Here is a 15,665-nt window from a genome sequence, read left to right on the forward strand (position 1 = left end):
CTATTCCCTCATCAATATATTCAGGGCTACATACACGTAATGCTCTTAAAAACATAGATGAAAACACTGATTTCTTAACCTCATTGCTTTGTCCGGAATAGAAATGCAAATAGGAAGAAATATTAGTAGGTTTTCTATACACACTATATTTAAACCCACTACTATTTCTTCGTATGAGGACATCCAAAAAGGGTAAGCGCCTATTGTTTTCCATTTCCATAGTAAATTTAATTGATGGTACTAAATGATTTAACTTGGCAAAAAAGTTATTTACATCTTCGTTCCTGGCCATACACAAATTATGGCGTTTAATCTTCTCTTTTCAAAACATTTCAAATGTAAGTTACTTAACACTGGGGATGGAGGGTTTCCATTGCCATACCAAAATTTTTTAGTAAAATTTACCATTAAATTCAAATTCACATTCTTTCACACATAATTTGATCAGTTCAATTAAAGTGCTTTTAGAAAATGGGATATCCAGCTGCGTGTCCTCTAATAATTCCGATAAAAACGCCAGCAGATCATCAATTGGCACCGTTGTGAATGGTGATACAACATCAAAACTCACAAGCCTGGATTCACTAATGGGTTGATTATACACTATAAAAGTCTATTTTTTTAAACCTGGCAAACATGGACTTGGCTGCTTGCCGCTGACTGGATAGACGTCCTGTTGTCCGAATCTCACAGTTTTGTTTTCACACAGTTACAGAATTGTGATTATACGGCCATAGAGCGAGTTAAGAGCTAAGATATGCAATGTTATGTAATACCAGTTGTAATAAACGTAAGTATTAAGAACTTACATACTGAATTATTATGTGTATATTATTATATATATATATATATATATATATATATATATATATATATATATATATATATATGTGTGTGTGTGTGTGTGTGTGTGTGTGTGTGTGTGTGTGTGTGTGTGTGTGTGTGTGTTATGAAACACTTACCGAAGCCGTAGACTAGAAATGTGTGTCAAACGCATGAGCTGTAATTTTTAATTTCTAGCTAGATTTTTAGTGCAATCATGCCGTTAGTGGTTTGGAAATAACCAAAACGTGTTTATTGTACATTGCTGAAGGTTTTCTAACGCCATAAAACAAAAAACTACTGTACAAGTTTAAACTTGGCGGAAAAGTTGAGGTGGTGTTGTGGGAGGAACAGCCACTGGGTTGACACAAGTTGACGTATTCTCAGCGGGAGGTTCAAATTTGGGTTGTGGTGCTATTGTGCTCCTAAAATAATCATTAAGATGTTTATAAATCATTATGGTAATTTTTTTCATTTCAAAAATACTTCAGACGGAATGTCATTAATATTCTAGGATATGTATAAAGGCAAATTGAACATGCATTAGATTTATGAATACTTTTTTTCTAGCTATTATGCTACTCTCTGCTATATAAAATTTCAGCAAATTGATTGTTCTTCAACTAGAAATTTTCAGTTATGCCTTTGCCTGGTGTTTGAAGTTCCTTCATGCGTCCTTTGATCTATATCGTCTCTTATGGCCGTGGCTGAAATAGGTGAAATAGATAGTGAGGCACCTACTCGAAAGTCGATTCTAAGCTGAATAATTCTGGTTGTCAGTGGTGTGTGCAGACGACAACTCACCGGCTGTTCCTCCCACAACTCCATCTCCTCAACTTTTCCGCCAAGCTTAAATTTCTACGATAATTTTTTGTTCTTAGGCGTTAGAGAACCTTCAGCAATGTACAATAAACACATTTTTTGTTATTTCCAAACCACTTATGGCATGATTGCGCTAAAAAATCTAGCTAGAAATTAAACATTGAAGTTCATGCTTTTGAAACATTTTTCTAGTCAACGGCTTCGGTAATGTTGTTTCATAATTGTTATATATATATATATATATATATATATATATATATATATATATATATATATATATATATATATATATATTATATATATATATATATATTAGTTCTTAATACTATACAACTGGATACATATAACAGCTCTTAACTCGCTCTAAGACCGTATAATCACAATTCTGAAACAGTATGAAAAAAAAAAAAAACTGAGATTCGGACAACAGGACGTCCATCCAATCAGTGGCAAGCAGCTAAGTGCAAGTTTGCCAGGTTTAAAAAAATAGACTTTTGGTACTTGGCTAGATTGTACGTTGCGCAACCAACTGAGCTGCTAATTGGCCTGGCGGGAAAGTTTGTTTTGTGGGTTTTTATTGTACCATACATATACGGTAGCGATGGAGAGGTCACACACAACTTCTTTATAAGGCTTTCGTACCTAACAGGTTTTTCACTTTCCTATTGAAACCATTATTCACATTGTTTAACGGGTTCTTATTTAATTCTTTATTTGTGCTATCATCGCCCAAAAGACTATCCCTTTTGTCATGTATATTTGTATTTTTTTTTCAGTTCATTGATGGCAACTATAAATCTTTTGGGGACGTTTGTGGTGTCTGATTTTTTCAAACTTCCATAAATCACTCCCCCTAACTATGTTCACTTCTTCGCTAGTTAAATCACTATATTTTTTCCAAATTGCACAGTCCTTTGGTAATTTCCACACTGTTCCTTCCGCCAGTTGTGTGTGACCTCTCCATCGCTACCGTATATGTATGGTACAATAAAAAACCCAAAAACAAACTTTACTGCTAGGCCAATTATCAGCCCAGTTGATTCCTCGTCTTACAATCTAGCGAAGTACCTAGTGGATATCCTCAACCCATTGGTAGGTACTACCTCATATGCCAATATCAAGAATAAAGTGGACTTGATTAAGAAACTAAATAGTGTACAGATTAATAGTGAATCCAGGCTTGTGAGTTTTGCTGAAGTATCGCCTCAAAAAGGTGTCAATTGACGATCTGCTGGAGTTTTTATCGGAATTATTAGAGATCACACAGCTGGATATCCCATTTTCTAAAAGCACTTTAATTGAACTGATCAAATTATGTGTGAAATAATGTAAATTTGAATTTAATGGTAAATTTTACTCAAAAAATTTTAGTATGGCAATGGGAAACCCTCCATCCCCAGTGTTAAGTAACTTACATATGAAATGTTTTGAAAAGAGAAGATTAAACGCCATAATTTGTGTATGGCCAGGGAACGAAGATGTAAATAACTTTTTTGCCAAGTTAAATCATTTAGTACCATCAATTAAATTCACTATGAAAATGGAAAATGATGGGGGTGCTTACCATTTTTTGGGCGTCCCCATACGAAGAAATCGTAATAGGTTCAAATATAGTGTGTATAGAAAACCTACTAATATTTCTTCCTATTTGCATTTCTACTCCGGACAAAGCAATAGGGTTAAGAAATCAGAGTTTTCATCTATGTTTTTAAGAGCATTACATGTATGTAGCCCTGAATATATTGATGAGGAAATAGATAAGATTAGGAATACATGCAAGAAATTGAAATATCCTGATAGTGTATTAAACAATGCATTAGAAGCGGCAAAAAAGATTATGTATCAAAACCAAAAAGAACCTTAGACCAAAAAAATTTGCTTGTACTGTCTTATAATAATATGAAAGATATTCCCCATCTTCTTAAGAATTTTGGTGTTAATGTCGCATTTAAGAACAATAAAACAATGAAACATGTACTTATCAAGAACGCTCCCGACAATACAAAAGGGTGTGTATATAAAATTCCATGTAAGTCTTGTGACAACTTTTACATTGGCCAAACGGGTAAAGCACTGGAAAAGAGAACAGAACAGCATAAGCAATGTGTGAGATATGCACAGGGGGACGGGTAATTTTGTGCATGTTAGTAAGAACAATCGTGCTGTCAACTGGGAGGGGCAAAAAGGATTGTATATTCTAATAACGCACTGAAAAAGAATATCATTGAGCCTAGCTTTATAAAAGAAAGTTACAGCCATAATATGAATCTCAGTCAAGGGATGCATAAACTTGATCCTTTAATACCAGAAGAAATTTGTAAACTGTTTAAATTTTAAAGTAGGCAGTAGAGATATATGGAAATAAGATTATCATATTTGTAAGCACAGTATGGGGGCAGCAGTGCTAATGAGTTTTCAACCCCGCCTCCCTGACACCTGTCAGGTGTGGATCTGTAGTCTCCTATGGTCGGTATGTTTATCAGTATATTGCGATTTTTAGACAAATGAGTTTTGAAGGCCACTCCTACCTTGACACCCGGCTGTGGGTGGATCTGTAGTCTCAAACAGTTGTGTATGTTCGTCAGTACTGTCTCTGTAGTATATATATTTGTGACCTCTAATACTACGTATTAGTCTTTCGTCAGTGGCTTGGAAATAAAGTTGAAACCGGTCAGGACCTACACCCCGTCTCATATTCTCACCTGTGGTAATGTGTGATAAATGAATCATGTACAAAAGTGATTATAATCATATATATGTTTATATATATATATATATATATATATATATATATATATATATATATATATATATATATATATATGAAGACAACAAAGGCAATATATTTGGAATGTCAAAGAATTCGAAATATATATATATATATATATATATATATATATATATATATATATATATATATATATATATATATATATATATATATATGAAGACAACAAAGGCAATATATTTGGAATGTCAAAGAATTCGAAAAATATGGCTTCAATGTGTATAGTTGTTTTATGGGCCGTTTTATCTTCACAGTGTATTGTTAGCAGTAAATGATAATCATATTATACATGTATGTATATCTATATATATATATATATACATACAGTATATATATATATATATACACAAATATATGTATATATTTTATATATTAAAATATATATATATATATATATATATATATATATATATATATGTATATATATATATATATATATATATATATATATATATATATATATATATATAAATATTATATGTATATATATATATATATATATATATATATATATATATATATATATATACAGTATTTATACACACATGCATATATATATATATATATATATATATATATATATATATATATATATATATATATATATATATATATATATATATATATATATATATAATTTCTTGATGGTTAGCAGCCTCTTAATTATAATATTCTCTCTCTCTCTCTCTCTCAAACAGAGGCCTAAAGGTTTTCTGTATGCAAGCCCAGATCGCTTTGCCCTTGCATCGGATAGAGCTTGGCCGTTTGGTATATATTAGCTATGTGTAAATTACTCTGTTACTGGATTAGCTTTAGAATTGTATTCTCTAGCAGTAATAAATGAGAAACCAACAGCCTTGTAATTCGGGAAGTGCAAGAGGCTGTTCCCGAAAGAACTGTTTTGCCCACAGAACTAAATTTATGTATGGTGCTACATTAAGCTCGTAAATGTCTAATGATTTTCATTCTTATGCTTGCTTACAGGAATATGTACCAACTGTGTTCGATAACTACGCGGGCACTCATTCGGTAGAAGGAAGATCATACTCTTTGACTCTCTGGGATACAGCTGGCCAGGAGGAATACGAAAGGTTACGTCCACTTTCGTATCCAGGAGTAAGGGCACATTTGTATTTATACTTTAATAATTAAGCATATACTGTATAAAAGTTTTTATTTACATCTTATGTTGAATGGAAAACTGCCACAAATTTTGTGTGAATTACAATTTTCCCTTGCATACAAACTTCCTTATATATATATATATATATATATATATATATATATATATATATATATATATATATATATATATATATATATATATATATATATGTAAGTATGTATGTATATGTACATATATGTATATGTACATATACATATATATATATATATATATATATATATATATATATATATATATATATATATATATATATATATATATATATATATATATATATATATTCTTTGATCTTGTGCAAATGTTGATTGTCACAGGGTAATTAAACATGAGTACAGTGAGTGCTGAGCGGTAGAGGTGTCTACTCACTAGATTGATCCTGCGTTTTCCCTCGTCTTTAGAGACAAGTGCAGGGTTATTATATGTCGAACGTTTTCCCCAAGACAAAAGTATGTAGGTCTAGGAGATTGTTATACGCTACAAAAATTGCATTTTGTACCAACAAAATATATACAAGATTACAAGCAAAGACAGTCATCAACCATAAATGTTAATTTCTCAGTCACATATGTGAACAGGGAGAAGAATAAAATTCTAACCACTTATACAACCTATCATATACCAGTGCAGAAGCTGATAAGGCCCCAAGTCTTAGTTTAGTATTTTGCTTGAACACTAAACTCAGGAAGAGTTAGGAGAACCTGTTAATTCTGTTTCATGTACAGCAAGAATAACGTGGTAAGTATAACTAGTATCAAACAGAGATAGCACATTACCCCTGTTCCCTTCATGTTTAGGAGAGGTGGATAGAGTCACAGCCTTTGGCCTTAGCCTTTGGATGGGAAGTGCTGTTCTATAACTCACTGTTTGCATCGGGCCAGACCAGCATGGTTGTCTTCATTACAAGAGAGAGACAGCAGAAAGGATGGCTGTCTTCATTACAAGAGAGAGATAGCCGAAAGGACCATGTGCACTGCCTCTTATGAAACCTAAGGCTAGATGCTTACATGTCCAAGTGAAGCTTTGGTTCCTACATCCCTCTCCTCTAGACGCTTGCCCACAGTACCCGAGGAACTGAGTTCATCACAAGAGGTATTGGGTGATTCTGCTTAATCCTCATAGGATGATTGGTAGGCAAGCAAGAGTTCAGAAGTGATTTGCTGTTGGAGAATGCTCTTGGTTACAATCTGGCAGGAGAAGAGGCTACAAATGGTATCACGACTGTTTAAAACTAAGTTAATGCATTATGCCTAAAGCTACTCCAGTGAGAGACAGATGAATACTTTTGTAGGGGGATCCATTTGTAGGAGGAAGGTCTCAGAGTCCTCTGGTACATAGTCTCTCTAACACACCGGTGGAAGGAAAGTTTTCAGGTCCAGAGACCACAGAATTTACCCCTTCCAACATCCTACAGGCATCTTGAATGATGGCAAAGACTAGAGTAAAACTGAAACTTCATTCAATTAAAGAAACAGAATGCCAGCATAAGTGCTTCTTCAATCCTATCTGAAGTGGCCCTGATGGAGTAAGCCACTGGAATCTACACATTTCCACTCCGTAAGAAAGGGGCCCCTCTACCCAAGTATAAGGGCATTTGCAGCTGACCAACCTGGATATGGCTCATGGGAACATCTGGAAGGATGTCAGACCACTTCCCAGGGATAAATGATGAGAGCTCTGGGCTAAAGACAAGGAAGACAGTGAATGGTCGATGTTCTCTTTTATCACTGACAACCAGCTATGAAACTGGCATAGGCAGAACTGGTACTAGGTGCCAGACAACTAACCCTAGGTAACCACTGCCTTTGTTGGGAATGAATCTTCCTGGTTTGTTTTGGTTGTGGATATATCATGTCTTGAACCAGAGACAAGGGGATGGTCCCTTGCAGTGTTGCCTGGAATGGATAGTCTGACTAAAGCTGGACCACTGCTCACTGGTGCCCAGTCACCACAGATAGTTTGGCAGGAGACGGGTCAGACCTCCTCCCTGAAGAAGTCTGGACACAGAACCAATAACAGGCATGGTCATCACTTGCACCATATGTGGATTTGTCTTGCAAAAAGGAGCAGTTTGTGTCACCTCTCTTCAGGGAAGAGTGGCACCTGTGTGGAGTCCTATGGGATTTTCATGGATCTCTGTGCCTCTCCCACAATCTGGGAATCAAGAAGGGTAAGGAGAGGGAGAAGGGGGTGAGAAGGAAGAATAAGAAAAGGAAAATCATGATGGTATTTCCCACCTTTGTTCAGATTTTCCCACTTGCTGAGTCTAGCCTTTGAGGCCAAGGACATAGTCGAGGTGAGCATTTGAGAACCTATATAGGACCCATGAGTTGCAACAGCAGTACCAGTAGCAGAAGCCAGCATTTCCTCACTCCTTGAAGTATGTGTACCTTTAATCTGGACAGCATCATTAGCAGCAGCAGCAGCTGGGACAGTAGCCACAGCCAACTGTGGCAGAAACAAGGTGACAGACAGCTCTTTTTTTCATCCTGAAGGACTGCCAGAGAGCCTTCACCAACTCTTGGGGGCTGAAATGAGCTTTGGAGAGCCTGGCGCAGCAGAGTTCAGGGCAGTGACAGCAGGAGACTCCTCAATAAACAAGGGACACTCGCCAACAAATCACTGGGAACTGAAGAGGAGATGGAGGAAGGATGACTGATTGATCTCAACGGTACCACCCCAGATTTTCCAGGAGAGAGAGAACAGAGAGAACTGGAATCTGCTGCAGGAGTTGTATGACCAGAAGATAAGGCAGCTCAAGAGTGAAGGGAGGTGTATTACCCCCAACAATGCAGAATATGCCCTCTTGCTGCCTAGGACATCCTCTTATCAGGTTTGACCTACACTTGGTCACAATCACAGATCTCAGATCTCTGAACAGACATGCTAAAGAATATTTACACACAAAAACACAACCACCAGCAAAAGTATTGGCAAAGCAAAAAGTAAGGGATCAGTTAGGTGAGTGGTGAACTCACCCCAGGTCACCCACATATTTTTTAACTAACATTAAAAGTCTCAACATCTGAATGAGCTTGCGCTTAAGTGATACTCCTTTATATACTGTAAGAGGAAGGTTTGTGAACTTTGTTGGAACAAATATATCTCTAAGCTTGATACATAAGACATCATGATAAATAAAGGATTATTTACCTATAAGGTAGCCATATATTTTCCATTATTGATTATTTTTATTATTTCTTGCAGACCCATGTTTTCATAGTTTGCTTTGCTTTGGATAACCGTGCCAGCTTTGAGAATGTGTCTTCAAAGTGGCTTCCAGAATTAAAACAGCACTGTCCAAAAGCATCAATAATACTTGTTGGTAAGTGTAGTTTTAAGGTTTCTTTTCATGAGACTAATATATTTTTTCTTCCATTCAACTAGTCTAGATTGGCAAAATAGTTCAAGAGCCATTCTTATTCAAATTACTTTTAATTTTAATTTTTTAAAGCTGAATTATATCAAATACAGTATGTATCCCTCAATGCTGAAATTTTTATTTAGCAGGATCAAAATAGGTGGATGTCATTGTGAGTTCACGGGAAGTAGCTTCATTCTTGTTACATCCTATTCTAATGTGCTATAAAGATGTTATTCCATGAAGCTAGGTAAAGCTAATCCTTAGGAAGTCTGATGAAACTGCTGTAGTGCAACTTGTATTAACCTCTCAGTTTTCTTTCATATACACTGAATTCGAGCATTTGAAAAAATCTGTCTTACACCCTCTGTTCCCAGGAGCCAACATCTTGAAGTTAGTTGTCCCCATTGGTAGACCACTTAGAACTGATTGGTTAATAAGGGATTTGCTTCCGTTCTGTTTAGTTAGGTTTTTTAAGTTTGAAATCCATGAATATTTTCACATCCATGGGTATTTTCACATTGTTTGAATGTGCAGTTGTGGCAGTGTGAATTCATGTTTTAAAGTTTGGGAATATGAACCACCATATATTTATTAAGGGAGTATTCTTTGATGACTGCTGGTTCAGTCATTGGAGCTTGGTAACTGTTGGTAATTATGATCAGGTAGATGAGTGGTGGTGAACTGCCCATTCACATGATTGTCAGCTCCACTTCTTCAGCTGTTATGAAGACAAGACATTTCTGTTTTCCAGGTGTTATAGATCTTGACATGCTTGTTAAGCTTTTCATTATATACTTTTACTTTGTTTGGTGGTTGTTCAGTTTGTCAGCGATACTAGATCAATGATAACTTGTGTATATCTTTGTGGCAAACTATATTTATATAAAACAAAGCCTCAAGTTTATGGTATCATTACAGTTATACTGTACATTGGTACAGTAATACATTATATTAACCTTTATTATTACAGCAAAACTGTAAGTTTGTATGTCAGAAAAACAAGCATTTAATTATGAGTTATAACCTGCTTTCTGTAGGGTGGATTTTTAGTGTGAACTACTGCTGAGGAGCTCTTCAGGTTATTCTCTTTTCTTACTGTTTTCTCCTTCCTTCACAGTCTTCACACTGTTGAAGAAGGGTGGCCTTAGTGAGTCTTTTCCTTGTGGTTATCCCTTAGGATTTCCCTTGAGCATTCCCTTCTCCTGTAGAAAAGCTGCCAGTCTTTGATATCTTCACTGGGACTGAAATACTGGGAAAAGTTGTTAATTCTGTCATGAGTGTTCATGACTGAATTTCAGCAAAACTTCCAAAGAAGTTGCACATTGGTTCTCTACGTGTTTGGTCAATTATTCGACTGCTATATCTCAGTCATTGTCCATGAAGGGTTATGAGAGGTTAGGAGGAAGGAGTGAGCATGCTGAAGCACTTCTGTTTGCCTTCTGTCTTCTCTTCTTCTTTCAGATTGTAAGTATGTTTATTCCCAAGTTTCCTTTCATCCCTCTATGGGTTGGACACCACTCTTACCTTTAACTTTCCTTTGTACAAGTTGATGCAGGGGAGATGTTGGAAGTGCAGAGGAGTTCAAGCGCACTTCTTACAATGCTGGGGTAGTGATCAGGATGTTCATTCCTGATCACTTCTGTTGTTGTGCCTGATCCTGTAACAACTGTATGATTCTGTTCGACAGATTCTGGGTGGTTGTTGAAGTTTTCTCCTGTCAGTATCCCATTTAATGATATGCACACTAACCGTGTTCATTATGTCTCTTGCTGAACATGCCCTGGTCTTACATTTTATATGCTCACACACATTTCATGTTTTATTATTGCATGGCTAGACTGATACCATTCACAGTATGCGATTATTGAACTGGCTTTGCTTGTACAGGGTAGATAGAAAGAATCAGCTTGTACTGTAAGTCGACAGGCCTTTTTTTTCCCTCTCAATAACTCTAGCTCTGTTTTATATGTTGAAAGTATGTGGAACTGAATGCAGAGTGAGTGTGCCAAGTGACATTTTTCTTGCACAGGCCAGATAGCTGGCTGCTTGATCTTTCTGGGAAGTGGAAGAGCTTCCATTGTGTTTGGAAATTTGTCTGAAACTGTCCATATGGCAATTCCCACAAAAGAACTCCCATACTTTTTGTGTTCTTTGTAGGAACCATGCAAGGTCTGGCAAGTCCTTTGCAGATGAAGCATAGGTGTTAAACTTGCCAGTGCCTGATACAACTTTTGTCTAGTACAACTGCAGCTTTTCTTTGTTGTGGCACATGCCCAGCTCGGCCTGTGCTTATTGCCATCCTTTCCCCTTACTGAGTGAGACTTCCTGAGCTTGTACTAGTACCACCCCATGGCTTAGGTTTCTAAGGCAGGGTGGGGGTACCCCTTTATAAGGCATAAAGATCCCCTTCACCCATAGGATTTGTGGTTTGTTACTTGATCTCTTGTCCCACCCTCTGAACTACTACTGAGAGGGTAAAAGTGCTGAGAATGGATGAGGATGGTTCTTTCTTCACGCATACTCTTGTAGCTGGTGTTTCTTTCGCAGGCTTTTTGAGGAGAGGTCTCAGTCTTTTAAGGACACTTCTTCTCTTCTGTCTCTATTGAGTTTCATACAGTCGGCCAGGGACTGGCCTTCACAGAATGATTAACCATCAGAAGATTTACTGAAGCCCTGAAAGGTGCATGGTCTGCCTTCCCTTGCAGACTCCTTTACAAAAGGCCTTGGTTCTTGCTTCCCAGGGAATCATTCTAAGATAGTAGGTAGGTGAATGCAAAAGCACACCACCACCATACTGCTCTCTCTCTCTTGGCAACTCATTCTTGTTCCCTGTTATTTGTGAAAAGGAGTCACTCATGTTCCCAACCCTCTCTTGTTTAAGGTCACATGATCATCCAGAGTACAAATCTGTTTTTGGTTCCAGTTTCTACTAGCAATAAATTTTCATCCAAACAACTGCCTTGAGAAAATTTATCACTCTTTAGTTCTACTTATTTCCTCAGAATTCACATGTACATCATAATTGGTTATAAGACTGTCACCTCTCTGAAACTCAGACCAGCAATAAGTTGATTGATGTCATCACCCTGAAATTCAGGAGCATTAATAAGTTTGTTGATGCCATACTTTTTCCTCAACTCTTACATTGTAAGAAACTGGACCAACTGTCCAACAACAATAAACACACTGACCATAGTATAGAGTTCTCAGTTTACATTTTTGCCCAAATGTTGAGTTGATTTTTTGCCTCATTTTTGCTGCCTTATGAGTTTTAAGCAAATCAGATCATGCAGTGATATAACATTTCAAAAAGATTTCTGCTGAAATAAGACCTGTTGTTGCATGATGTAATACAAATTGCATCAGAAATTTACACAGCTTTAATTTCAAATTTTCCTTCTTTTCCTATGGTTTTTTAAGGGTCTGAACTGCTTTCTCTGCTTCTTCATTAATTGATGGTTGCATATAAGTAACTTACCAAGTAATTACATAGCTATAGTTTCAACTCGTGCGCTAGCTTAAATTTTAAAAATAGCAGTAGCACTTCTATTGTTTTTGAGTAGGTGACTAGCCCCGCCCACTATCGGGGAACAACAAGAAAAACACAGCTGAAGAGCTCAGTTCGTTTCTGCCGGCTTCTGACTGAATATCAGTTGTATGCAGCAGCTTATTTTTGCTTTTCACCACTTGTTGGTTGATGTTTCCCCAAGATTTGGTGAAATACTCTTACTTTTGGTAGCCTTCAAGCTTGTTAGCTTTAGTTTAGGTTTTATGAACCCTTTTTTGATCTTATTATGTCATACTCTAGTTCCTCCAGTATTCGTTTTTGTAGTGAAGGGTGCAAGATGAGACTTATGAAAGCTTCTTATGATTCTCATGCTATTTGTACTAAGATGAGACTTATGAAAGCTTCTTATGATTCTCATGCTATTTGTACTAATTGTAGGGGGCAATTGTGTACTAAAGATCTAACATGTGATGAGTGCAAGGACTGGGATGATAGAAAATGGAAGGTTTTGAAGTCCCATTTGGATAAGCTTGAAAGGGATAGGAAGAGAAAGGCAGCCTCTAGAGCTGAAAGGAGGGGTTTAGCTAGCTTAGAATCTACACCCAAGCCTAGTAATGTAGATAATGTGACTATTCTCTCTTCCCTATTCCTGTCTTGTCTCCCATCACCAGCCCTCCTACTATACCACCTACTCCTATGCCTGGCTCCCATGCTTCCGACCCTAATCCCATTGCCAGTCTTGAATCCAGATTCAATCAGAAAATCAATCTGGTACAGTAGTGAATACTGTGGCTGAATTTGGGATGTCCCTAAAGGTCTTAATGGACAAAGTGTTTGTGGACGAAGTGACTAGTGACAGTGCAGTATTAGTGGATGAGGTGGCTACTCATCCTGCTGATTCTCCTAGACGAAGGTCCCTGTCATACTTGCCCTAAACCTGAGAGGAGGAGTCACACCGGAGGTCCAGGGAAGGTCGGTGGGGTTTACCCATGGGTAGTTGCCCCCTCAGTTGAGCCTTCGATTGATCCCAGGCTTCGACAGACAGCCGTTGGAAAGACATCTCTGTGAAAATGCATCAGTTGTCCTCCGGTTCTGAGGAGTCCAGTCCTGACAAGAGGCACTGATGGCGCTCAGCCTTTGAAGAGGCAAGGTCACTTATTGGTGCTTTGCTAGCCATCGGACATATCCTTCACTGCAAAGCTCCCACCTGAGTAGGGGGGCTCCATGGCTATACCACCATGCCACTACAGGTTAAGGTGAGCATCAACCAGAGGCAGTATCCACCTGCGTAGCTCTCTTACCAGGTAAGGAAACAACAAACATTGTATTAATGCTAGCAACTTTTCTATTTAAAATTCATTACCATTACTGAATGTTTTGGAGTAGAATATGTCCATGTATCCCACCTCCTGTCATTGTGGGATTCAGCTAAGTAATTACTTGGTAAGTTACTTATATGTAAATGTTATTCCCATGATAAAATTAAGTTTCATATATACTTACTAAGTCATTACAGAATCAGAGCCCTCCCTCCTCCCCTCTCATGGACATAAGGGTACAGATGAATTGAGCTCTTTAGCTGTGTTGTTCCTGTTGTTCCCCATTAGTGGGCAGGGCTAGTCACCTACATGAAAACAATAGAAGCGCTACTGCGATTTTCAAAATTTAAGCTGCCATGCAAGTTGAAACTATAGCTATGTAATCAACAAGTAGCTATGTAATTACATGGTAAGTATATATGAAACTTAATTTTATCACGAAAATAACATTTTTATGGTGCTGAAAAGATGTAGCATAGTCCATTAGTCTTAGTCAGAAAGGAAGTTTCCAGTGAAGTAAAGGAAATTCCATTATCCGAAGCTATCGTATCAGGAAACCCATAGGAAGCACACTGTATTCTTAAAATATCTTATAATGTTGAATTATCAGTAGAGCTGGGGCTCTCCTCTAGCCACTTGGATTATTCATTAATAATAACAGAACAAAATTTCCCCACAAAGGGTTCTACAAAATCCAGATGAACTCTTTGCCAAGGACCGCTAAGCCACTCCTATGAATAAAGAGGAGCAAAAAGGTTTGTCTGAGAGTTTGACAAGCTGTGCAGCCCAGGACCAAACTTTCTAAATCCTTATTTATTCCAGGCCAACAAGCATGCAGTAGAGCCAAGGGTTTTGTTTTAATAATGCCTTGACGTCTTGAATGTATAATTCCATTAGAACTGCCTCATGTTATGTCAACAGTAACACTACACATCACTCCCAAAATATGCAACCATCTTCAACAGTTAACTCCAGTTTTTTCACTCATAAACATCTTTACTTCCCCTTTAACAAAGTGAGGCCAATCAAACATAATATATTCATATATTTTGGATAAAATATAGTCAGTTTCTGTTGTGGAATGTATCGAAGATTCATGCTTGATATTCAGCCTCTGATCTGAATCTAGGTAGAGAGTGCACTTGCATATTATTGTGATGCACATAACTTCACAGGAGTATGCAGATAAAATAATAGCATAACATTGCAAATGAGTAGGTGTCAGAGTTGGCAATGAGGCGTCAGTACTTAATACTGTAGTGCTAAGGGTTTATGGTCCATAAGTAAAGTAAATTTTCCATCATACAAATATTGGTGAAAATATTTGACACCATTAACAAACAAAAGGACCTCCTCCTCTATTTAGGAATAATTTCTCTTTCAAACATAGAAGAAACAGGCATTCTTTACTACTAGGAAATACTTATGATATCATAGTCCCAAAGTCAAAGGAAGAAAAGAAGAGCAACTTTGTATTTTTTTTTAGTTAACATCAAAATGAGCAAGTACCGTGGCACGAGTGTTATTTGAAGTTTGTACCCTGACTTGTTAAAAGAACCTTCTTTCTTAGTTGTTCTTAACCATTTCTCATTTGTTCTAAAGAGCACATTTGAGGGACTTTAGTTATGTAAGATTTCCAGTTTGCTTTAGATTTAACCTTACCAGGAAAAGTTTTAATCCATCCTGGCTGACCACATAGCCTTAATAATTCTCTTACAAAAAAGAGCATTTATCCTTTCGCAGTTTTGAATTGCTTCCTTTCAGTCTCTCTCATACCATTTCAAGTCTCTGAATATGCTCGGCATTAGAATGGCCACAAATCAAATATCATCCAAATGGACGACTTCAACTGGAATACC

At 36.9% G+C, this 15,665-nt stretch overlaps 1 protein-coding gene across 7 annotated transcripts in view; it reads left to right on the plus strand.

Annotated features, from left to right (window-relative positions):
* LOC136836302 (ras-related protein ced-10-like) overlaps window positions 1-15,665 on the plus strand; it is a 383,808-nt gene that overhangs the window by 359,202 nt on the left and 8,941 nt on the right. For all 7 annotated transcript variants that reach the window (XM_067100416.1, XM_067100417.1, XM_067100418.1 and 4 more), the window contains 2 exons: window positions 5,417-5,548; window positions 8,823-8,940. In XM_067100416.1, coding sequence (XP_066956517.1) covers window positions 5,417-5,548; window positions 8,823-8,940 — 250 coding nt within the window. The remainder of the gene's footprint in view (window positions 1-5,416; window positions 5,549-8,822; window positions 8,941-15,665) is intronic.

This window comes from Macrobrachium rosenbergii, chromosome 56, assembly GCF_040412425.1.
Source record: "Macrobrachium rosenbergii isolate ZJJX-2024 chromosome 56, ASM4041242v1, whole genome shotgun sequence".
Classification (NCBI taxonomy): Eukaryota; Metazoa; Arthropoda; class Malacostraca; order Decapoda; family Palaemonidae; genus Macrobrachium; species Macrobrachium rosenbergii.